The sequence below is a fragment of the Salvelinus namaycush genome, chromosome 6 (assembly GCF_016432855.1).
Source record: "Salvelinus namaycush isolate Seneca chromosome 6, SaNama_1.0, whole genome shotgun sequence".
NCBI classification, from domain to species: domain Eukaryota; kingdom Metazoa; phylum Chordata; class Actinopteri; order Salmoniformes; family Salmonidae; genus Salvelinus; species Salvelinus namaycush.
Window position 1 is genome coordinate 38,664,889 of NC_052312.1, and position 24,518 is coordinate 38,689,406.

The following is a 24,518-nucleotide window of genomic DNA, read 5'->3' on the forward strand; positions in this document are numbered from 1 at the left end:
AATAAATAAACACAACATAATACAAAATAAGAAACATGAACAACGCACAGATCTGACACAGGAACAGAAACAATAACGCCTGGGGAAGGAACCAAGGGGAGTGACATATATAGGGAAGGTAATCAAGGAGGTGATGGAGTCCAGGTGAGTGTCATGAGGTCCTGGTGCGCGTGACGATGGTGACAGGTGTGCGGGATAATGAGCAGCCTGATGACCTAGAGACCGGAGAGGGAGCACACGTGACAAGCCCATGCTGTGACAAACGCTATAATGGCAGAGATACAAAGATGAGTCCTCTATCTATCCCTTTTATTCACACGCGTATATGTCCTCTCATTGGCTAGAATGGCCCCACCTGATCTCGCCTGTAGTCCATCTTTGAGGACATGCATTTCCATTGTTAGAGTGGTCACTTGACTATCTTGTCAATATAATAAACAATCTTTGGCTTTAGTCACCCACATGCACATAACATGTCACTTCCTGTATGGATCACAGGATTAACAGCACGCCGCCAGTAACCATGACGATGCATCTGCTTCTGCCACCTCTAAACAGATCTCAGTCGGAGAAGACACCATTGGTGGCAATTACTGACTACTTCTGATTGGTGGAAATGCTTTTTTACTCTCCCTGGTCAACTATTGCTTCCAGTGGGGTCAGTCAGTGTGCTTTCATAGAGGGATTTAAACCAGAGGAGGTCAGTCAGTGGGCTTTCATAGAGGGATTTAAACCAGAGGAGGTCAGTCAGTGTGCTTTCATAGAGGGATTTAAACCAGAGGGGGTCAGTCAGTGTGCTTTCATAGAGGGATTTAAACCAGAGGAGGTCAGTCAGTGGGCTTTCATAGAGGGATTTAAACCAGAGGAGGTCAGTCAGTGTGCTTTCATAGAGGGATTTAAACCAGAGGAGGTCAGTCAGTGGGCTTTCATAGAGGGATTTAAACCAGAGGAGGTCAGTCAGTGTGCTTTCATAGAGGGATTTAAACCAAAGGAGGTCAGTCAGTGTGCTTTCCTAGAGGGATTTAAACCAGAGGAGGTCAGTCAGTGGGCTTTCATAGAGGGATTTAAACCAGAGGTCAGTCAGTGGGCTTTCCTAGAGGGATTTAAACCAGAGGAGGTCAGTCAGTGGGCTTTCATAGAGGGATTTAAACCAGAGGTCAGTCAGTGGGCTTTCATAGAGGGATTTAAACCAGAAAAACAATATTTATGCCTATGAGGATTATCATAATGATTCATGTAGATTTATGTTGTGATGAAAAGACAGATGTTTTTTTCTATTGCTATGTCTGACAATGGGTTGAATGGGTCATTTTGTTGTTGCATTTTATGATAAACTACACTATGCTGCCTTGGGAGACAGTAATGACATGAGTTTAGCTTTTTTTTCTGACTTTTTTTTATATAAATGAAGAAATGTAAGATATCAGTCCTGCAAATACAAGAGCATGGTCCTGCATGGCCTAGTTGATAGAGCACAGCACTTGCAACATCAGGATTGTGGGTTAGATTCCCACTGGGGCCACCCATACGGAAAAACATCAGGATTGTGGGTTAGATTCCCACTGGGGCCACCCATACGGAAAAACATCAGGATTGTGGGTTAGATTCCCACTGGGGCCACCCATACGGTAAAACATCAGGATTGTGGGTTAGATTCCCACTGGGGCCACCCATACGGTAAAACATCAGGATTGTGGGTTAGATTCCCACTGGGGCCACCCATACGGTAAAACATGAGGATTGCGGGTTAGATTCCCACTGGGGCCACCCATACGGTAAAACATCAGGATTGTGGGTTAGATTCCCACTGGGGCCACCCATACGGAAAAACATCAGGATTGTGGGTTAGATTCCCGCTGGGGCCACCCATACGGAAAAACATCAGGATTGTGGGTTAGATTCCCGCTGGGGCCACCCATACGGAAAAAAAGGTGTATGCACACGACTGTGAACCGCTTTAGATAAAATGATCTGCTAAAGGGCATATACTATAACGCTCTGCATTTTCTATGACGGAATCAAAAAATATCTGAAAACAAAATGATCTGAAATATTCTTCATGAGGAGTCATAACAGTGTACCCTTGTACATTTGGTAGAAATAAGGCATGTAGAACCTTGTGTTTCGGTCGACTGTTTATTTTTCCCCCCCTGGCTATTATGAATAGCTAATAATACTATAACTGCTGTGGTCTTGCCTGGGCCTGGGGCTGATACAGACGTGGGCGGCTTGCTGCTGAATGATTGGGTTATTCATTTGATCCTCAATCACTTTTACGGCACACTGTCCACCAGGGACCATCCATAAACCCCTCTGCTTTAGGAATGGAGAACAGAAGCAGATTTCTCTGCTGTGAATAGGATAGGACTTTTTCCCAGTCAGGGTAGAAAAGACTCAAAGGTCAAAGTAATGAATTGCAGAACAAATGCAACATATCTATTGGTTTAATAAAGAACCACCATTGCTGCTCAATTAAGGACAGGATGGAGTAGTCTTGCTTGTTGAACACTTCCTTTCCTCTCTTTGTGTCAGATGGGACGCATTGGGATTCTAACCCTGTAACCTCCCGATGGTACTCTATCCCTCTATCTTCTCCCCCATCCACACTCCATCTATGTATTCCCACCTTCCTCCTCTCCTCTCTCCCTAGGAAAGAAAACAACAGGCACCTTATATAACTCTTACTCTGTTCAGACACTCGTTGTATAAACTAATAGTGCTTGTTCCTGACATGATTCTCTTTGCCTCTGTCTGCCTGCTCCACCTGTGCACAGTAGAGAAGCAACAGCTTCAATTGATGTCATTCTGCGCCTGAGCCATAGAGACAGAGTGCTCAGCTCTTTCCCTCTCTCATTCTGTCCCTCTCTCTTTCTAATCTCATTCCTTTGCCTTTATCTCTCCCCCTCTCCTTCCCTGTCTGCCTCCTTGTAAAATCCTTGTCGGCCCCAATGACAAGTGAAACAAGTTGTCGTGGAGGGAGAGAGAAAAAGAAGCATGCCAATGCTATAGTCTTCCGGAGTGTGTTGGATGCATACAGAGATGAGGGGGAAGAATGCACTCTAATCCAAACCACAGAGCAGCTCATGTAAGCCAGTTGGGTGAATGCAGCAGATCTCCAGTGGGGGTTTCAGCACCTCTTGATTGGACAGCTCCCTGCTAGCATTACAATTCAACAGTCTAAAATCAATCTCTTTGGCTGTAATCACATTGACTGCTCTGTTTGTACAGTCAATATGCAGTGCTGTAATTGGCTGTGCGTGTGAGTGTGCGTGCACATGGGTGTTTGCATTTGTGCATTTGATGAGCTAATGAGCCTGGCCATATGCAGCAGACGGCACAGCATCCATGTCACACAGCCTGCATCCCCACATTACCCTCAGCCCTTAACACACTGACCCTGTGACCAGCAGCACTATGGGAGGATTGAGGGTAAAGGTGTAAGAGAGGGAAGGGGGGGGAGAGGAGAGAGCCCAATATTCGTCTATCTGTCTCTGCCCCAATTTACACCCTCTTATATATGCATTTGGCATGGTTCACCTTCGCACTGAAAGAAAGCCTGCACGCATGCACGCACAAACACAGCCTCAATCCCAACCAGCCAGCCTCAATCCCAACCAGCCAGCCTCAATCCCAACCAGCCTCAATCACAACCAGCCAACCAGCCTCAATCACAACCAGCCAACCAGCCTCAATCACAACCAGCCAGCCTCAATCACAACCAGCCAGCCTCAATCCCAACCAGCCAGCCTCAATCCCAACCAGCCTCAATCACAACCAGCCTCAATCACAACCAGCCAACCAGCCTCAATCACAACCAGCCAACCAGCCTCAATCACAACCAGCCAGCCTCAATCCCAACCAGCCAACCAGCCTCAATCCCAACCAGCCAACCAGCCTCAATCCCAACCAGCCAACCAGCCTCAATCCCAACCAGCCAACCAGCCTCAATCCCAACCAGCCAGCCTCAATCCCAACCAGCCAGCCTCAATCCCAACCAGCCAGCCTCAATCCCAACCAGCCAACCAGCCTCAATCACAACCAGCCAGCCTCAATCACAACCAGCCAACCAGCCTCAATCACAACCAGCCAACCAGCCTCAATCACAACCAGCCAACCAGCCTCAATCACAACCAGCCAGCCTCAATCACAACCAGCCAGCCTCAATCCCAACCAGCCAACCAGCCTCAATCCCAACCAGCCAACCAGCCTCAATCCCAACCAGCCAACCAGCCTCAATCCCAACCAGCCAACCAGCCTCAATCCCAACCAGCCAGCCTCAATCCCAACCAGCCAGCCTCAATCCCAACCAGCCAACCAGCCTCAATCACAACCAGCCAACCAGCCTCAATCACAACCAGCCAGCCTCAATCACAACCAACCAACCAGCCTCAATCACAACCAGCCAGCCTCAATCCCAACCAACCAACCAGCCTCAATCACAACCAGCCAGCCTCAATCACAACCAACCAACCAGCCTCAATCCCAACCAGCCAGCATCAATCCCAACCAGCCAGCCAGCATCAATCCCAACCAGCCAACCAGCCTCAATCACAACCAGCCAGCCAGCCTCAATCCCAACCAGCCAACCAGCCTCAATCACAACCAGCCAGCCTCAATCACAACCAACCAACCAGCCTCAATCCCAACCAGCCAACCAGCCTCAATCACAACCAACCAACCAGCCTCAATCACAACCAACCAACCAGCCTCAATCACAACCAACCAACCAGCCTCAATCCCAACCAACCAGCCTCAATCACAACCAACCAACCTCAATCACAACCAACCAACCTCAATCACAACCAACCAGCCAGCCTCAATCACAACCAACCAGCCAGCCTCAATCACAACCAACCAGCCAGCCTCAATCACAACCAACCAGCCAGCCTCAATCACAACCAACCAGCCAGCCTCAATCACAACCAACCAGCCAGCCTCAATCCCAACCAACCAGCCTCAATCCCAACCAACCAGCCTCAATCACAACCAACCAACCAGCCTCAATCACAACCAACCAACCAGCCTCAATCCCAACCAGCCAACCAGCCTCAATCCCAACCAGCCGACCAGCCTCAATCACAACCAGCCAACCAGCCTCAATCACAACCAACCAGCCAGCCTCAATCACAACCAACCAGCCAGCCTCAATCACAACCAACCAGCCAGCCTCAATCCCAACCAGCCAGCCTCAATCCCAACCAGCCAGCCTCAATCACAACCAACCAGCCTCAATCACAACCAACCAGCCTCAATCACAACCAGCCAGCCTCAATCCCAACCAACCAACCAGCCTCAATCCCAACCAACCAACCAGCCTCAATCCCAACCAACCAGCCTCAATCACAACCAGCCAGCCTCAATCACAACCAGCCAGCCTCAATCACAACCAGCCAGCCTCAATCCCAACCAGCCAGCCTCAATCACAACCAGCCAACCAGCCTCAATCACAACCAACCAACCAGCCTCAATCACAACCAACCAGCCAGCCTCAATCACAACCAACCAGCCAGCCTCAATCACAACCAACCAACCAGCCTCAATCACAACCAACCAACCAGCCTCAATCACAACCAACCAACCAGCCTCAATCACAACCAACCAACCAGCCTCAATCACAACCAACCAACCAGCCTCAATCACAACCAACCAACCAGCCTCAATCACAACCAACCAACCAGCCTCAATCACAACCAACCAGCCAGCCTCAATCACAACCAACCAGCCAGCCTCAATCACAACCAGCCAACCAGCCTCAATCACAACCAACCAGCCAGCCTCAATCACAACCAACCAGCCAGCCTCAATCACAACCAACCAGCCAGCCTCAATCACAACCAACCAGCCAGCCTCAATCACAACCAACCAGCCAGCCTCAATCACAACCAACCAGCCAGCCTCAATCACAACCAACCAACCAGCCAGCCTCAATCACAACCAACCAACCAGCCAGCCTCAATCACAACCAACCAACCAGCCAGCCTCAATCACAACCAACCAGCCAGCCTCAATCACAACCAACCAACCAGCCTCAATCACAACCAACCAACCAGCCTCAATCACAACCAACCAACCAGCCTCAATCACAACCAACCAACCAGCCAGCCTCAATCACAACCAACCAGCCAGCCAGCCTCAATCACAACCAACCAGCCAGCCTCAATCAAGACATTAAGCAGCCGTGGAGTGAAAGGGCGGAGAACTGGGACTGTAATCTGTCTGTGTTGAGGAGAAGCAGCAACAGTTGGCGGGAGGATGGAGACGAGGAGTGAGAGGACTGAAAGTTCCCGACTCTGACTCCTCCCCTCCCCGATCACCCCCCCCCCCCCAGGCCTCTACCCCGCCAACAGCTATCAGCTGGGAGGAGAAGAAGAGAGAGAGGCAGAGACAGAAAGAGGTAAAAAAAGATGGAAGGGGAGTTAGGAGAAAGAGTGAACAAGGACAGACTCTTAACTTTCAACGAGAGAACGTTAGAGAATCTTCAGAAACTACCTAAAAACATAGTATGCAATATGTGGTAATGGCTTGTTCTATATCCACATCTGATGCTGGCAACACATGAGAGGGGGAGAGAAAGAGAGAGGATGACGAGAGAGAAAGATGGGGAGAGAGAGGAAGAAAAGCCAAGGAACGAGAGAGAGGCAGGGAGTAGAGAGGAGGGAGAGGGGAAGATCTAGAGAAGGGGGAGATAGTGAAGGATATATACAGTACACTGAACAAAAATATAAACAAACATGTAAAGTTTTGGTCCCATGTTTCATGAGCTGAAATAAAAGATCCCTGAAATGTTCCATACGCACAAAAAGCTAATTTCTCTCATGTTGTGCACAAATTTGTTAACATTTGTTAACATTTCTCCTTTGTCAAGATAATCCATCCACCTGACAGGTGTGGCATATCAAGAAGCTGATTAAACAGCATGGTCATTACACAGGTGCACCTTGTGCTGGGGACAATAAAAGGCCACTCTAAAATGTGCAGTTTTGTCACACAACACAATGCCATAGATGTTTTGAGTGAGCATGCAATTGGCATGCTGACTGCAGGAATGTCCATCAGAGCAGTTTCCAGAGAATTTTATGTTCATTTCTCTACCATAAGCCGCCTCCAACATCGTTTTAGAGAATTTGGCAGTACGTCCAACCGGCCTCACAACCACAGACCACGTGTATGGCGACGTGTGGACGAGAGGTTTGCTGATGTCAACGTTGTGAACAGAGTGCCCCATGGTGGCGTCAGTGGCTCATTAATTGACTTATTCAATGTTTGCCTGAGACTTAAACTTTAGGCTCCTTGTTCATTACAGATGTAGGATCTTAACCCATATTGTCACAGTAAAATAGTCCTGCAACAACAGGATTTGAACATTTGATGTTGCCTGTTTGTTGGTTAGGCTATTAGCTGGCCAAAAGTAGTCTACATGAAAAGTGCAATACTGTTAATATAAACGTGTGTTAGTGTGGGTTTTCAGGGACTTTTGTAAATCACGAGGCTCATCTGCATTTCATGTGGTGCAGGAAAATTGATAACAAAAGTGATCAAATTAAGATCCTACATATGTAGGATCCCATGCTCTCTCCTCACTCTGCATCTCCCTGGCTCACTGCAAGAGGAAGTGAACGGGTAAATTATGTTTTTATTATTTATGATGAGTTCAGAGTTAGAATGACTGCCCTCCTCTCAGTCTGGATCCAAGCTATAAGACCACCTCAGGACCGTATTGTCTTATTTATGAAAAGGTCTGGAAGTGAGAGGACCATAGTCAAATGCAGAGCATCCAATCCAACGCTCTCTTACACACAGCACATATAAACAAGATCAACGTTGAAAACGAGAGAAACTCATAGGTGTCCCAACCTCTGATCCGAGAACAGTGATTAGCAATGTGGATCATCAGTGCCGGAGTCTGACGCAGCGCTACCGCTCCCGGCTAGGACAATCTGTTCACAATGATTCATAAATAGAGAGGCGTAGGTGATCATATCCCAATGTATTTAAGGTTTGAAATTGTTATGTTTTTGTCAAATGCTATCGGTTTGGGCTACTTACGGTCAATTTGCAGAGTACAAATTATTTAACATTTTGTTCCGGCCCCGACCATTCGCTCAAGAAAAAATTGTCCCGTGGCTGAATGTAATTGGGGACCCCTGGTGTAGCGGGTGTGGGATTAGATTAGAGCTATTACATGCTTTAACATCAGTGTGCATTATTACAGACCAGTTAGCACTGTTTGTATCATTACCACAATTCTGATCCATATCATCATGTCCTGTTTAACTCCAGACTAACAGGAAACCACATATCCTGTTTGACTCCAGACTTACAGGAAACCACATGTCCTGTTTAACTCCAGACTAACAGGAAACCACATGTCCTGTTTAACTCCAGACTAACAGGAAACCACATGTCCTGTTTAACTCCAGACTAACAGAAAACCACATGTCCGGTTTAACTCCAGACTAACAGAAAACCACATGTCCGGTTTAACTCCAGACTAACAGGAAACCACATGTCCGGTTTAACTCCAGACTAACAGGAAACCACATGTCCTGTTTAACTCCAGACTAACAGAAAACCACATGTCCGGTTTAACTCCAGACTTACAGAAAACCACATGTCCGGTTTAACTCCAGACTAACAGAAAACCACATGTCCGGTTTAACTCCAGACTAACAGAAAACCACATGTCTGGTTTAACTCCAGACTAACAGGAAACCACATGTCCGGTTTAACTCCAGACTAACAGTGAACCACATGTCCGGTTTAACTCCAGACTAACAGTGAACCACATGTCCGGTTTAACTCCAGACTAACAGTGAACCACATGTCCGGTTTAACTCCAGACTAACAGTGAACCACATGTCCGGTTTAACTCCAGACTAACAGTGAACCACATGTCCGGTTTAACTCCAGACTAACAGTGAACCAGATGTCCGGTTTAACTCCAGACTAACAGTGAACCACATGTCCGGTTTAACTCCAGACTAACAGTGAACCACATGTCCGGTTTAACTCCAGACTAACAGTGAACCACATGTCCGGTTTAACTCCAGACTAACAGTGAACCACATGTCCGGTTTAACTCCAGACTAACAGTGAACCACATGTCCGGTTTAACTCCAGACTAACAGTGAACCACATGTCCGGTTTAACTCCAGACTAACAGTGCACCACATGTCCGGTTTAACTCCAGACTAACAGGAAACCACATGTCCTGTTTAACTCCAGACTAACAGGAAACCACATGTCCGGTTTAACTCCAGACTAACAGGAAACCACATGTCCGGTTTAACTCCAGACTAACAGGAAACCACATGTTAGGAGAGAACAGAAACACATTGGGGAAACACTGCACCGCCCACAACCGCAGGGCTCTCCAGAGGGTGGTGCGGTCTGCACAATGCATCACCGGGGGCAAACTACCTGCCTTCCAGAACACCTACAACACCCGATGTCACAGGAAGGCCAAAAAGATCATCAAGGACAATAACCACCCGAGCCACTGCCTGTTCACCCCGCTATCATCCAGAAGGCGAGGTCAGTACAGGTGCATCAAAGCTGGGACAGAGAGATTGTTAAACAGCCATCACTAGCACAGAGAGGCGGCTGCCTACCTACAGACTTGATATCATTGGCCACTTTAATAAATGGAACACTAGTCACGTTAATAATGCCACTAAGAATGTTTACATATCTCGCATTACTCATCTCATATGTATATACTGAATTCTTCACTATCTATTCTTTACTATCTATTGCATCTTAGCCGCTCTCACTGCTCATCCATATATTTTATACTTATATACTCTCATCCCATTCCTTTACTAGATTGTGTGTATTAGATTTTGTTGTGGAATTGTTGATATTACCTGTTAGATATTGCTGCACTGTTGGATCTAGAAGCACAAGCATTTCACTACACTCACAATAACATCTGCTAACCATGTGTATGTGACCAATACAATTTGATTTGATTTGTGTTTCTTTCTCACTTTCTCCAGTTTCTCTCCGCCCCTTTCAATTCAATACGAAGGGCTTTATTGGCATGGGAAACATATGTTAACATTGCCAAAGCAGGTGAAATAGATAATAAAAAATTAACAGTAAATATTACACTCACAAAAGTTTCAAAGGAATAGACACATTTCAAATATCATGTTATGTCTATATACAGTGTTGTAACGATGTGCAAATAGTAAAAGTACAAAGTGGAAAATAAATAAACATAAATATGGTTTGTATTTACAATGGTGGTTTTTTTTCACTGGTTGCTCTTTTCTTGTGGCAACAGGTCACCAATATTCCTGCTGTGATGCTCTATCATTTCCTGAGGTTCTGTGAGTGAATGAGAGGGAGGGAGGAAGAAAAGAGAGAGAGAGGGATGGAGAGAAAGAGAGGGCTGCTCTTTTATTTCCTGAGATTGTGTCTTAAATCTATCTACTTATCTCTCTGTACTCTCTTGCTGTCTCTTTAGCTTAGCCTCTGACAGCAATGTGCCCTTCCACGACTGTTAACACACACAAATGCCTCTACTACGGACTCTGCTGCTGTGACTGTGTGGGACTGCTAGATATCCTCTGACAATACTCTTATTGATCTGTTACCACAGCCTGCACTGACATCTCTGTGTTATTGTCACACGCTCGGAACAAGTGAATTGAATTGAAGACAGTCCCAGTGTCTCTGGCTGGAGTGGGTGTGTGTACTGTTTGTGTCCATGGGGAGCTGCAGTGGTCACTCTGACAGTGGTCAGGAGATCAGGAGAGGGAATCAATCAGCTAGTGAACAGAGGAGAGGAGAGATTACAGGAGTAGGGGAACAGGAGAGACTACAGGGTGAGGAGGGACTACAGGGGGAGGGTGAGAGGAGGGACTACAGAAGGGGTGGAGGAGAGGAGGGACTACAGGAGGGGAGGAGGAGAGACTAGAGGGGGAGAGGAGAGATTACAGGGGGAGGAGGATAGAAGAGATTACAGGGAGAGGGTGAGAGGGGGGACTACAGGGGGAGGGGGAGGGGAGACTACAGGGGGAGGAGGAGTAGAGACTACAGGGGGAGGGATGGAGGAGAGACTACAGAGGGAGGAGGAGAGACTACAGGGGGGGAGTAGGGACTACAGGGGGAGGGATGGAGGAGAGACTACAGGGGGAGGGATGGAGGAGAGACTACAGGGGGAGGAGGAGAGACTACAGGGGGGGAGTAGGGACTACAGGGGGAGGGATGGAGGAGAGACTACAGGGGGAGGGATGGAGGAGAGACTACAGGGGGGAGGAGAGACTACAGGGGGAGGAGGAGAGACTACAGGGGGGAGGAGAGACTACAGGGGGGAGTAGAGACTACAGGGGGGAGTAGAGACTACAGGGGGAGGGGAGGAGGAGAGACTACAGGGGGGGGGATGGAGGAGAGACTACAGAGGGAGGGATGGAGGAGAGACTACAGGGGGAGGGGAGGAGGAGAGACTACAGGGGGAAAGATGGAGAGACTACAGGGGGAGGGATGGAGGAGAGACTACAGGGGAGGGATGGAGGAGAGACTACAGGGGGAGGGATGGAGGAGAGACTACAGGGGGAGGGATGGAGGAGAGACTACAGGGGAAGGGGAGGGGGGAGGAGAGACTACAGGGGGAGGGATGGAGGAGAGACTACAGGGGGAGGGATGGAGGAGAGACTACAGGGGGAGGGGTGGAGGAGAGACTACAGGGGGAGGGATGGTGGAGAGACTACAGGGGGAGGGATGGAGGAGAGACTACGGGGGGGGGGTGGAGGAGAGACTACAGGGGGAGGGATGGAGGAGAGACTACGGGGGGGGGTGGAGGAGAGACTACAGGGGGAGGGGAGGAGGAGAGACTACAGGGGGGGGGGGATGGAGGAGAGACTACAGGGGGGGGGATGGAGGAGAGACTACAGAGGGAGGGATGGAGGAGAGACTACAGAGGGAGGGATGGAGGAGAGACTACAGAGGGAGGGATGGAGGAGAGACTACAGGGGGAGGGATGGAGGAGAGACTACAGGGGAGGGATGGAGGAGAGACTACAGGGGGAGGGATGGAGGAGAGACTACAGGGGGAGGGATGGAGGAGAGACTACAGGGGAAGGGGAGGGGGGAGGAGAGACTACAGGGGGAGGGATGGAGGAGAGACTACAGGGGGAGGGATGGAGGAGAGACTACAGGGGGAGGGGTGGAGGAGAGACTACAGGGGGAGGGGTGGAGGAGAGACTACATGGGGAGGGATGGTGGAGAGACTACAGGGGGAGGGATGGAGGAGAGACTACAGGGGGGGGGGGGTGGAGGAGAGACTACAGGGGGAGAGATGGAAGAGAGACTACAGGGGGAGGGTGATGAGTTCAGAATGCTCCATAGATATGGTATGGGTTAAGCTAACACTATCTCTCTTTGTCTCTTTCTCTCTCTCTCTCTCTCTCTCTCTCCCTCCATCTTTCTGTGTTTCTCCTGTACTCTCTCTTTTCTGTAATCTCCCCCTTTCCCCCACTTCTTCCTTTCTCCCTCCCTCTGTCTCTCCATCCCCCCATCCCTCCCTCCCTCCTCCTATCCCAGGTACGTGCCTGATTCTGGGCTGTATGATCTACCCAGACGGCTGGGACAGTGATGAGGTGAAGAGGATGTGTGGGGAGCAGACAGACAAGTACACCCTGGGAGCGTGCTCCGTGCGCTGGGCCTACATCCTGGCTATCATGGGCATCATGGACGCCCTGATACTCTCCTTCCTGGCCTTCGTCCTGGGAAACCGTCAGGATGGGCTGATGGCTGATGAGCTGCTGGATAGTAAGGACAACACTTAATCTAAGATCAGCTTGGGAGTTTAGGTCATTATGAATAAGATTACATGGACAGGGGGGACCTGATTCTAGATCAGGACTCCTACCCTGAGATGCTTTGTGAATATGAGCTGTGGACTTTCCTCATATGAGCATGCCATACAGAGGCTGTCTCACAAAGTGATATGTGTGGTAGTTCAGGTCTGTGTAAGGTCATAGAGCAATGCTCTTCAATCCTGCTCCTGGGGACCACAGGGTGTCTACCTGTCTCTGAAGGGCAGCACCATACTGATGTGTTAGTGCTGGGCTGGACCAAACACCTGCACACCCTTTGGCTCTCCGGGACCAGGAGTGAAGAACACTGTTGCACAGAATAACAGAACCTCTGTCACTGAAGTCTGAGCCGCCTCTCCTCCAGACCCTTCCACATCTCCCATATCTTGGGGTTTAATGTATTTAGGCTAATAAATACACATTTCTCATCAACCCCCTCCTCCAAAGCCCAGAGCATGGGGTGGGTGTGTATCAAATGTAACAACTGTACCCTGCTGTCCAAACCCCACACCCCACATGGTAGATATTCATATTCCGTCCCTTTTTATGCAAGTATTTTCAGCATAATTTCACATACCCGAGCCACCACCAATTAACATATTTTAACTGCTTCTCACATAACACCTGCTTACTGTTATTACCAATGGGATTGGGAATTGGTGAGTCAGAGAGAGAGAGAGAGAGAACGTGTGAGAATGAGAGGGGAAGATAAGAAAACAAGATGGCAGAGTCAAAGAGAATGGATAAAACGACAAGAAAGGGGGAAGGAAAATAAAAAAAGAAATGGAAAGGAGAGGGAGTTGTAGAAAATAAGATGGAAGAAAAAGGGAGAGAATTTAGTCATGAATTACTAATGGCTGTTTACACAGCTTGGCTATCAGCCTGTCTAAATGAATCACGAGCTGATCGGCTAGGGCTGCCTGTTGGTGCAGGAGAACGCCATGGAACAGAGGGAGGATGCCGTTATCAGCTATGGGACAGGAGGAGAGAGAGATTCTCAATTGTGCACACATTCAAATTAAGTCTAGTAGGCTCTGCTTCCAAAATCCGAGACACCCTCAATTATCAATGTTATAGCATTTCAAGATGTCTGACTTCACATTATCAGCTATAAGACGACAGAGAGTGACTGAGTCTCATTTTGGCAAAGTGATGAATTGTTCTGTTGCAGTAACGTATGCGTCAGTCCACTGATTAACTATGTTTATAAAGGACGTCTCTGAGCCATTTAGATAAGGATGTCATTACCTTACTACTGATTGGTGACTTTTCCTCACTACTGCCACCCTCTGGTATATCTCTGTTACTACAAGTACACGAGCTCAAGCGGTATTCATGACATTACCATTTACATTTAAGTCATTTAGCAGACGCTCTTATCCAGAGCGACTTACAAATTGGTGCATTCACCTCATGATATCCAGTGGAACAGCCACTTTACAATAGTGTATCTAAATCTTTTAAGGGGGGGGGGGGGGGGTTAGAAGGATTACTTTATCCTATCCTAGGTATTCCTTAAAGAGGTGGGGTTTCAGGTGTCTCCGGAAGGTGGTGATTGACTCCGCTGTCCTGGCGTCGTGAGGGAGTTTGTTCCACCATTGGGGTGCCAGAGCAGCGAACAGTTTTGACTGGGCTGAGCGGGAACTGTACTTCCTCAGAGGTAGGGAGGCGAGCAGGCCAGAGGTGGATGAACGCAGTGCCCTTGTTTGGGTGTAGGGCCTGATCAGAGCCTGAAGGTACGGAGGTGCCGTTCCCCTCACAGCTCCGTAAGCAAGCACCATGGTCTTGTAGCGGATGCGAGCTTCAACTGGAAGCCAGTGGAGAGAGCGGAGGAGCGGGGTGACGTGAGAGAACTTGGGAAGGTTGAACACCAGACGGGCTGCGGCGTTCTGGATGAGTTGTAGGGGTTTAATGGCACAGGCAGGGAGCCCAGCCAACAGCGAGTTGCAGTAATCCAGACGGGAGATGACAAGTGCCTGGATTAGGACCTGCGCCGCTTCCTGTGTGAGGCAGGGTCGTACTCTGCGGATGTTGTAGAGCATGAACCTACAGGAACGGGCCACCGCCTTGATGTTAGTTGAGAACGACAGGGTGTTGTCCAGGATCACGCCAAGGTTCTTAGCGCTCTGGGAGGAGGACACAATGGAGTTATCAACCGTGATGGCGAGATCATGGAACGGGCAGTCCTTCCCCGGGAGGAAGAGCAGCTCCGTCTTGCCGAGGTTCAGCTTGAGGTGGTGATCCGTCATCCACACTGATATGTCTGCCAGACATGCAGAGATGCGATTCACCACCTGGTTATCAGAAGGGGGAAAGGAGAAGATTAATTGTGTGTCGTCTGCATAGCAATGATAGGAGAGACCATGTGAGGTTATGACAGAGCGAAGTGACTTGGTGTATAGCGAGAATAGGAGAGGGCCTAGAACAGAGCCCTGGGGGACACCAGTGGTGAGAGCACGTGGTCAGGAGACAGATTCTCGCCACGCCACCTGGTAGGAGCGACCTGTCAGGTAGGACGCAATCCAAGCGTGGGCCGCGCCGGAGATGCCCAACTCGGAGAGGGTGGAGAGGAGGATCTGATGGTTCACAGTATCAAAGGCAGCCGATAGGTCTAGAAGGATGAGAGCAGAGGAGAGAGAGTTAGCTTTAGCAGTGCGGAGCGCCTCCGTGACACAGAGAAGAGCAGTCTCAGTTGAATGACTAGTCTTGAAACCTGACTGATTTGGATCAAGAAGGTCATTCTGAGAGAGATAGCAGGAGAGCTGGCCAAGGACGGCACGTTCAAGAGTTTTGGAGAGAAAAGAAAGAAGGGATACTGGTCTGTAGTTGTTGACATCGGAGGGATCGAGTGTAGGTTTTTTCAGAAGGGGTGCAACTCTCGCTCTCTTGAAGACGGAAGGGACGTAGCCAGTGGTCAAGGATGAGTTGATGAGCGAGGTGAGGTAAGGGAGAAGGTCTCCGGAAATGGTCTGGAGAAGAGAGGAGGGGATAGGGTCAAGCGGGCAGGTTGTTGGGCGGCCGGCCGTCACAAGACGCGAGATTTCATCTGGGGAGAGAGGGGAGAAAGAGGTCAAAGCACAGGGTAGGGCAGTGTGAGCAGAACCAGCGGTGTCGTTTGACTTAGCAAACGAGGATCGGATGTCGTCAACCTTCTTTTCAAAATGGTTGACGAAGTCATCCGCAGAGAGGGAGGGGGGGGGGGGGGGAGGGGGAGGAGGATTCAGGAGGGAGGAGAAGGTGGCAAAGAGCTTCCTAGGGTTAGAGGCAGATGCTTGGAATTTAGAGTGGTAGAAAGTGGCTTTAGCAGCAGAGACAGAAGAGGAAAATGTAGAGAGGAGGGAGTGAAAGGATGCCAGGTCCGCAGGGAGGCGAGTTCTCCTCCATTTCCGCTCGGCTGCCCGGAGCCCTGTTCTGTGAGCTCGCAATGAGTCGTCAAGCCACGGGGCAGGAGGGGAGGACCGAGCCGGCCTGGAGGATAGGGGACATAGAGAGTCAAAGGATGCAGAAAGGGAGGAGAGGAGGGTTGAGGAGGCAGAATCAGGAGATAGGTTGGAGAAGGTTTGAGCAGAGGGAAGAGATGATAGGATGGAAGAGGAGAGAGTAGCGGGGGAGAGAGAGCGAAGGTTTGGACGGCGCGATACCATCCGAGTAGGGGCAGAGTGGGAAGTGTTGGATGAGAGCGAGAGGGAAAAGGATACAAGGTAGTGGTCGGAGACTTGGAGGGGAGTTGCAATGAGATTAGTGGAAGAACAGCATCTAGTAAAGATGAGGTCAAGCGTATTGCCTGCCTTGTGAGTAGGGGGGGAAGGTGAGAGGGTGAGGTCAAAAGAGGAGAGGAGTGGAAAGAGGGAGGCAGAGAGGAATGAGTCAAAGGTAGACGTGGGGAGGTTAAAGTCACCCAGAACTGTGAGAGGTGAGCCATCCTCAGGGAAGGAACTTATCAAGGCGTCAAGCTCATTGATGAACTCTCCAAGGGAACCTGGAGGGCGATAAATGATAAGGATGTTAAGCTTGAAAGGGCTGGTAACTGTGACAGCATGGAATTCAAAGGAGGCGATAGACAGATGGGTCAGGGGAGAAAGAGAGAATGTCCACTTGGGAGAGATGAGGATCCCAGTGCCACCACCCCGCTGACCAGAAGCTCTCGGGGTGTGCGAGAACATGTGGGCAGACGAGGAGAGAGCAGTAGGAGTAGCAGTGTTATCTGTGGTAATCCATGTTTCCGTCAGTGCCAAGAAGTCGAGGGACTGGAGGGAAGCATAGGCTGAGATGAACTCTGCCTTGTTGGCCGCAGATCGGCAGTTCCAGAGGCTGCCGGAGACCTGGAACTCCACGTGGGTCGTGCGCGCTGGGACCACCAGGTTAGGGTGGCAGCGGCCACGCGGTGTGAAGCGTTTGTATGGTCTGTGCAGAGAGGAGAGAACAGGGATAGACAGACACATAGTTGACAGGCTACAGAAGAGGCTACGCTAATGCAAAGGAGATTGGAATGACAAGTGGACTACACGTCTCGAATGTTCAGAAAGTTAAGCTTACGTAGCAAAAATCTTATTGACTAAAATGATTAAAATGATGCAGTACTGCTGACTGGTGAAGTAGGCTAGCTAGCAGTGGCTGCGTTGTTGACTATGTTTGAAAGTGTTGCTGGCTAGGTAGCCTCGATAACTGGCTAGGTAACCTCGATAACTGGCTAGATAATTACTCTAAACTACACAATTATCTTAGATACAAGGACAGCAAAGACAACTATGTAGCTAGCTAACACTACACTAATCAAATCGTTCCGTTGTACTGTTTCGGTAGAAGTTGGCTAGCTGGCTAGCTAGCAGTGTTGACAACGTTAGGATGGCGAAAATAGCTGGCTAGCTGACTTTGTTTAAAAGTGGAGCTGGCTAGGTAACCTCGATAACTGGCTAGATACCAATGCTAACCTCTCCTTTCTGTCCTCACAGAGACTGGTAATTCCATATAAACAGCCAAATACTGTACAAAGGTGGGTGTGCTTTTTGTGAATTGTGAATTATCTGATATACTTTCATGGGATCAATATCCATATGCTTACGTTGCCATTGGTAAATCTAGTTGTGTTCTTTGTTCACAGGTGTCGGTGCCCATCAGAGGTAGAGATAATGTAACACAACGTTCCAGCTTCATACCTGTCACTCTGGAGGTGGAAAGGAGAGCTACTGCTGTTGGGAAGAACAGAACGAGAAAAAGACGAATGAATGAGAGGAGACACATCCACTCCAAGAGAACCCACTTAGTAAAGACCAACCCCTACGGACCCTTTCTCATCCAGGCATGACCTTGATATTGGCAACAACAGATGGAAGACTTCATATTGTTTTATGAAATGAAATCCGTTACTGAGTGGACATAGTAGGCCGATGACTTAACGGGCGGCAGATAGCGTAGCTGTTAGAGCATTGGGTCAGTAACCGAAAGGTCGCTGGTTTGAATACCTGAGCTGACAAGGTCGTTGTGCCCCCTGAGCAAGGCACTTCACCCTGATTTGCTCCAGAGGCGCTGTACTACTATGACTGACCCTGTAAAACAACACATTTCACTGCACCTATCTGGTGTATGTGACAATAAAACATATTAGGAAACGTACGAGAAAGGTTTTGTTTGTGAAAAAGAACATGAGATTCTGTCCCACCATTCAAGGCCATAGAAAAACACAAATTAACCCAGCGTTTCCCAAACTCAGTCCTGGGGACCTCAAGGGGTGCACGTTTTGGTTTTTGCCCTAGCATTTGACCCAACTGATTAAAATAATTAACTAATCGTCAAGCTTTGAAAACTTGAATCAGCTGTGTAGTGCTTGGACAAAAACCAAAACATGCACCCCTTGAGGTCCCCAGGACCGAGTTTGGGAAACGGTGAACTAACACATGACCGCACATGACCGCTAGGCTACAGCATTGGATTGTTCAGACGTCTGATCAAACAGAGCTGTCGTCTTTATTGTGTCAAACTCACCTCTGGACCACATGTACCTGAACTGTGGATTCCTTCTTGACTTGTGTTCCACTCTTTGCTCTTCATTGGGCTCATCATTGTAAGACTGTTTACAGTGGGTGAGCATGGGCCATGAGAACTGTAAGCACTGTCTGGCTTGCTGAGCCACCTTACTGGACTTTGTGGTGGAAGGGTTAGAGGTACCTGGGAACCTTGGGACGTCCCTACACAAAACCCTAACCTTTACCCTTACCTTAACCTTTTTTAAAATCTGATGTTCAATGGGGTGACATCAGAATTGGGACGTCCCACGGATCCCATTTAGACTTGTCCGTACTGGAAGACAACGGCTGACCAGAGAGTGATGCGCCACCACTGACACCACATTAAATGTCACTAAGTTGAAGGTAAAGAAGAAATCTTGTAGCTGTAATGAATGACTGTTGTGATAGAATCAGAGGTAGAGATCAGAGCCATGTAGGACTAGAGGTCGAGAGCAGGCTGCCAATCATAGTGTCCTCAGCAACCCTGGAGAAAACCATGCTGAAGAACAATGTATTACGTAGAAGAATAGGCCTATTAACAAATCGAAATAGCTGTTTTACGTGTTGGAATATTGTCTTGTCTCGACTATGATATTTACAAATCGATGCAGTATGTTAAAGCTATTGATTCACTTCAGATGTGCCATACAATGTATACAGACTGTATTGTAGAGTATTGCCATTTTACTATGGGAAGAAGTGTTTCCATAAAGTGTGGCCCAGTGTCTTGAATTGTATTATCTGGGAATATAACCTCACAATCCATCTGCAACTTTATCACTAGTAGCAATGTGTCGTTAACGGAAAGTCATTCTTGCTCTCTATCCAGCACATTTGATCAATTAATAAAAATACAATTTCTTGAAGGTCAAAATGTGGATGTTATGGCCGTTTAAAGGGACAGAACTGGTTGAAAAGATCAGTAGCCTCCAGAGCCCATGTAAACAACTTTATAACTATTATGTCAGCAGTCTACTGCCAGCAGCAGAGCACCCTGCATCCCACTGCTGGCTTGTCCCTGAAGCAAAGCATGGTTGGTCCCGGTCAGTCCCTTGATGGAAGACCAGATGCTACTGGAAACGGTGTTGGAGGGCCAATAGGAGGCACTCTTTCATCTGGTCTAAGGAGATCCTAATGCCCCAGGGCACTGAAGGGGACATTGCCCTGCATAGGGTGCTGTCTTTCAGATGGGAAGTTAAAATAGGTGTCCTAACTCTCTGTGGTCATTAAAAATCCCATGGCACTTATTGTAAGAGTAGGGGGTTAAATTCCCAACCTGGCCACCTAATCATCCTCCTAATTGGCATATATCACTTTCCAGCTGGTGAGTGTAAAGTGCTTTATAAATCCACTCTCATTATGTTGTAAATGTGTCTAGTGTTCTTATAGGGCTTCTGGGCTGAAACAAGCTCAACTTAACATGCGAACCACAGGAAGCTGCTGTGGGGACGGCTCATAATAATGTACGGAACGGAGTCAATGGAATGGCATCATACCACTCCACTGATTCCGCACCAGCCATTACCACGAGCCTGTCCTCCCCAATTAAGGTGCCACCAACCTCCTGTGATGTGAACTAATCAACATGTGAACATATTCAATCAGTTCAAACCCCACCTACCTTATTATACTGGCTAGTTCAAACCCCATCGACCTTATTATACTGGCTAGTCCAAACCCCACCTACCTTATTATACTGGCTAGTACAAACCCCACCGACCTTATTATACTGGCTAGTCCAAACCCCACCGGCCTTATTATACTGGCTAGTCCAAACCCCACCGACCTTATTATACTGGCTAGTCCAAACCCCACCGACCTTATTATACTGGCTAGTACAAACCCCACCTACCTTATTATACTGGCTAGTACAAACCCCACCTACCTTATTATACTGGCTAGTACAAACCCCACCTACCTTATTATACTGGCTAGTACAAACCCCACCGACCTTATTATACTGGCTAGTCCAAACCCCACCGACCTTATTATACTGGCTAGTCCAAACCCCACCGACCTTATTAAACTGGCTAGTCCAAACCCCACCGACCTTATTATACTGGCTAGTCCAAACCCCACCGACCTTATTATACTGGCTAGTCCAAACCCCACCTACCTTATTATACTGGCTAGTACAAACCCCACCTACCTTTTTATACTTGCTAGTCCAAACCCCACCGACCTTATTATACTGGCTAGTCCAAACCCCACCGACCTTATTATACTGGCTAGTCCAAACCCCACCGACCTTATTATACTGGCTAGTCCAAACCCCACCGACCTTATTAAACTGGCTAGTCCAAACCCCACCGACCTTATTATACTGGCTAGTCCAAACCCCACCGACCTTATTATACTGGCTAGTCCAAACCCCACCTACCTTATTATACTGGCTAGTACAAACCCCACCTACCTTATTATACTGGCTAGTCCAAACCCCACCGACCTTATTATACTGGCTAGTCCAAACCCCACCTACCTTATTATACTGGCTAGTCCAAACCCCACCTACCTTATTATACTGGCTAGTCCAAACCCCACCTACCTTATTATACTGGCTAGTCCAAACCCCACCTACCTTATTATACTGGCTAGTACAAACCCCACCTACCTTATTATACTGGCTAGTACAAACCCCACCTACCTTATTATACTGGCTAGTCCAAACCCCACCTACCTTATTATACTGGCTGTCTGGTCCAAACCCCACCTACCTTATTATACTGGCTGTCTGGTCAGCAAGCAGTGATATGTTCCAGGTGGTTTCCAAGTGTAGCTGGAGGAGTTGACTGCATGAACAAGTGTATTTACGGGTTAACACTGGAGTGCACAGTCCAAAAATCTCTGCACACATCCCGTACATATCCGATAACAGACCACTTTTGTGTGTGGACATTTACAGACATGTATATGTAATCGGAGATGTATGGGACAATGTGCCGTAAATGTGCCTTTTCATGCAGTGTGTGAGTGTGTATGAAAATCTGGGATAAACAAATAGAAGAGGTGAGGAACCAGGGAAAGGGGTTTGTCCCAACCATTTCCATGTACATAAAAACATGTAAATATTACCCTAATAATACAAAAAACTTTAGAGAGACATAACAAGGGGGGGGGGGGGGGGGGATAAATAAACTTTAAAACATACTCACTGCATCTGTGTTTCTTTAATGGTGTTTATTTCAAATGTAATGACATTTTTGTGTTACAATCAAAGACAGAACAAACAACACGAGAAAGGCACTTCAAAATATAGTCGTGTGTTGTGTTGTGTTGTAAAGCTTTGTCCCCATGCACGATGGGGAAAGGAGAGCACTTGTAACCACGAAGAGGCTGCTCAATCATTGATGTCAGAGATTACATGAAATGTATCACAATACAGTCACATCAGCACGACATTATTACATAAACACACATTATGTATATGTACATTAAGAAATGACCACACAGAAGAGACTGGAACAATTTCATCTAATATTAAACTAAATATTTGCAGGGATTTTTTTTTCTGTGATTCATGTGATAATGCAAAGTGCAGTATTTTAAACTTAACAGAATCAAGGTCCATGCTGAGTATTTGTCAGGATACCATTATCTTTGGAGACATCTCCACACTTCTGCAATGTCAAAACGTCATCCTCAGTCTGTGTGATTGACAGGAGAGATAATCAGAGGAGCAGAGTTTTCATCCCCAAAATTAGCACAAGGTCCTAAGTATGGATATAGTTTCTTAGCGAAGGTGCAGCCAGTGTAAGAGTAGATATGAGACCTGGCCTCCACATCATAAAAGGACACCTGACCCTCCTCATAATCCACAAACACCCCCACCTTCTGGGGCTTCTCTCTCAGGGAGAGGAGGACAGGTGGGGAGGTACAGGCTAGGTACTTATACCTCTCCCTCAGTGCCACAGTCCAGTAACCATCCTTAGGGCTCAGTGTGATATTTCCCTTCCTGTCGATGGACTCTCTGGCCACTCCTAAATCCCACTTAGTCTTCCCCTTAACAGTCACCTCATAGTAAAATCTTCCTGAGGAGACACCTTTATTTCCAAGAACACAGGGACAGATGGAAAACCTCTTTGGGTTGTCAAGGAGATCTTGTTGTTTCTGTTGATATCTCACTTCTTTCCCACTTGTAGACAGGATGATATAGGGGTTTGCCGTATCAGGGTCCAGAGTCACATCCACTGCATAGCGCTGCACCCTCTTCAATTTGACTTTATCCATCTCTTTATTCAGTGTCTCCTCCAGTTGGGACACAACTCTCCTCCCAGTCCCCACATACAGATCACTGTGAACACTGATCTCAGACCAGTCCTTGGTGTCTGGAGGGGTACAGAGGGATGGAAAGCTCTGGAGGAGGTGGAGCTGGTCCTCAGTGTGTGAGAGCTGCTCCAGCTCAGTGCTTCTCCTCTGTAGCTCATTCATTTCCCGCTCCAGCTCTTTAATGAGCCCTTCAGCCTGCCTCTCCGCTTTTTTATGCTTCTCTTTGACCACCTCAATGAGCTCAGCCTGACTTCTCTCAATGGAGTGCACCAGAGCAGTGAATACCTGCACACTGTCTAATATCTTTCTCTCTGCAACTCTCTTGCTGAGCTCTACAGAGTGCTTGATCTCCTTAACCTTTCTAGATCTTGCATGCATCATCTGCTGTACTACTGCCATCATCTTCCCCAGTTCAGCCATCTTCTCTCCATACTCTTCCTCTAGAGGGACTGTGTTGTGAGTCTTGTGGTCTGCCTCAGTGCAGAACTGACACACACATGTCTGATCACTCCTACAGAACAGCTCCAGGAGCCGGTCATGCTTCTTACACATCCTGTCTTCCAGGTTCTCCACAGGGTTGATCAGCTTGTGTCTCTTTAAGGCTGCGACTCTCTGATGAGGCTCCAGGTGAGTCTCACAGTAAGAGGTCTGACACACCAGGCAGGACTTCAGGGCCTTGAGCTTCATCCCAGTGCAGATGTCACAGGAGACTTCTCCAGTTTTGGCAGGGAGTTGGTCTGAGCTGCTGGTGGCTTTCACTTGAACTGATTTCCTGAACTGAGCAGCCATCTCAGAAATGAATGTATTGATGAACAGATCTGGTCTCCTGTAAAATGTTTTTTTACACATGGGACACTGGCACAGGTCATTGCCATCCCAATACTTCCTGATACAGGCCATGCAGTAGTTGTGTCCACATTGAATAGAGACCGGCTCAGTGAACACATCCAGACAGATGGAGCACAGGAACTGCTCTTCAGCGAGGACACTGCTGGAGGACGCCATATCTAGACAGAGACCAAGGTAAAACCATAAAGCATTTCCTGCAATCAGTCTGCTCTTGATAGTTTGCCAGCATTGCCTTACGGGCAGACTAACCAATCTTGATACAAGGTGTTACCAAGAAACTTAGAAAATAGTTATATAACCAAAGGACAAAGAGTTAACGTTGGCCAACTGTAGCAAAGAAAAAAAGAGAATAAACAAACAGTGTAGAGCTGATCTTCAAATGTCCATGTTAATCTCTCTACTCACCTGCATGTGTTTGTGGATAAGATTTCTGTTCTACCTTCTGTTTGGCGTTAAGAGGTCCAAAGACTGAATTTCACTATTTAACAGTTTTCTGAAGAGCTGAGGAGTTTGGTTTCATGCACAACATACGGCTAGCTTTAGTTTCACTTCAGAGAAATTACATTGAAAATGTT

General features: G+C 47.9%; 2 protein-coding genes across 2 annotated transcripts in view; one reads left to right on the forward strand and one right to left on the reverse strand.

Annotated features, from left to right (window-relative positions):
• The window catches only part of LOC120049381 (LHFPL tetraspan subfamily member 3 protein), a 43,666-nt gene extending 25,130 nt beyond the window's left edge, over positions 1-18,536 (forward strand). Inside the window, exons 2-4 of the mRNA XM_038995650.1 lie at positions 12,549-12,776; positions 17,776-17,816; positions 17,925-18,536. Coding sequence (XP_038851578.1) covers positions 12,549-12,776; positions 17,776-17,795 — 248 coding nt within the window. The 3' untranslated portion in view covers positions 17,796-17,816; positions 17,925-18,536. The remainder of the gene's footprint in view (positions 1-12,548; positions 12,777-17,775; positions 17,817-17,924) is intronic.
• Positions 18,537-22,089: 3,553 nt separating this feature from the next.
• LOC120049970 (zinc finger protein RFP-like) lies at positions 22,090-24,329 on the reverse strand. Its single transcript, XM_038996516.1, has one exon. The coding sequence runs from the start codon at positions 24,097-24,099 to the stop codon at positions 22,468-22,470; it is 1,632 nt and encodes a 543-aa protein (XP_038852444.1). The 5' UTR covers positions 24,100-24,329; the 3' UTR covers positions 22,090-22,467.
• Between the last annotated feature and the right edge of the window lie 189 nt (positions 24,330-24,518).

Coding starts and splice junctions, on each gene's coding strand:
- LOC120049970 (XM_038996516.1), bottom strand. CDS start 24,099: ATGGCGTCCTCCAGCAGTGTCCTCGCTGAAGAGCAGTTCCTGTGCTCC.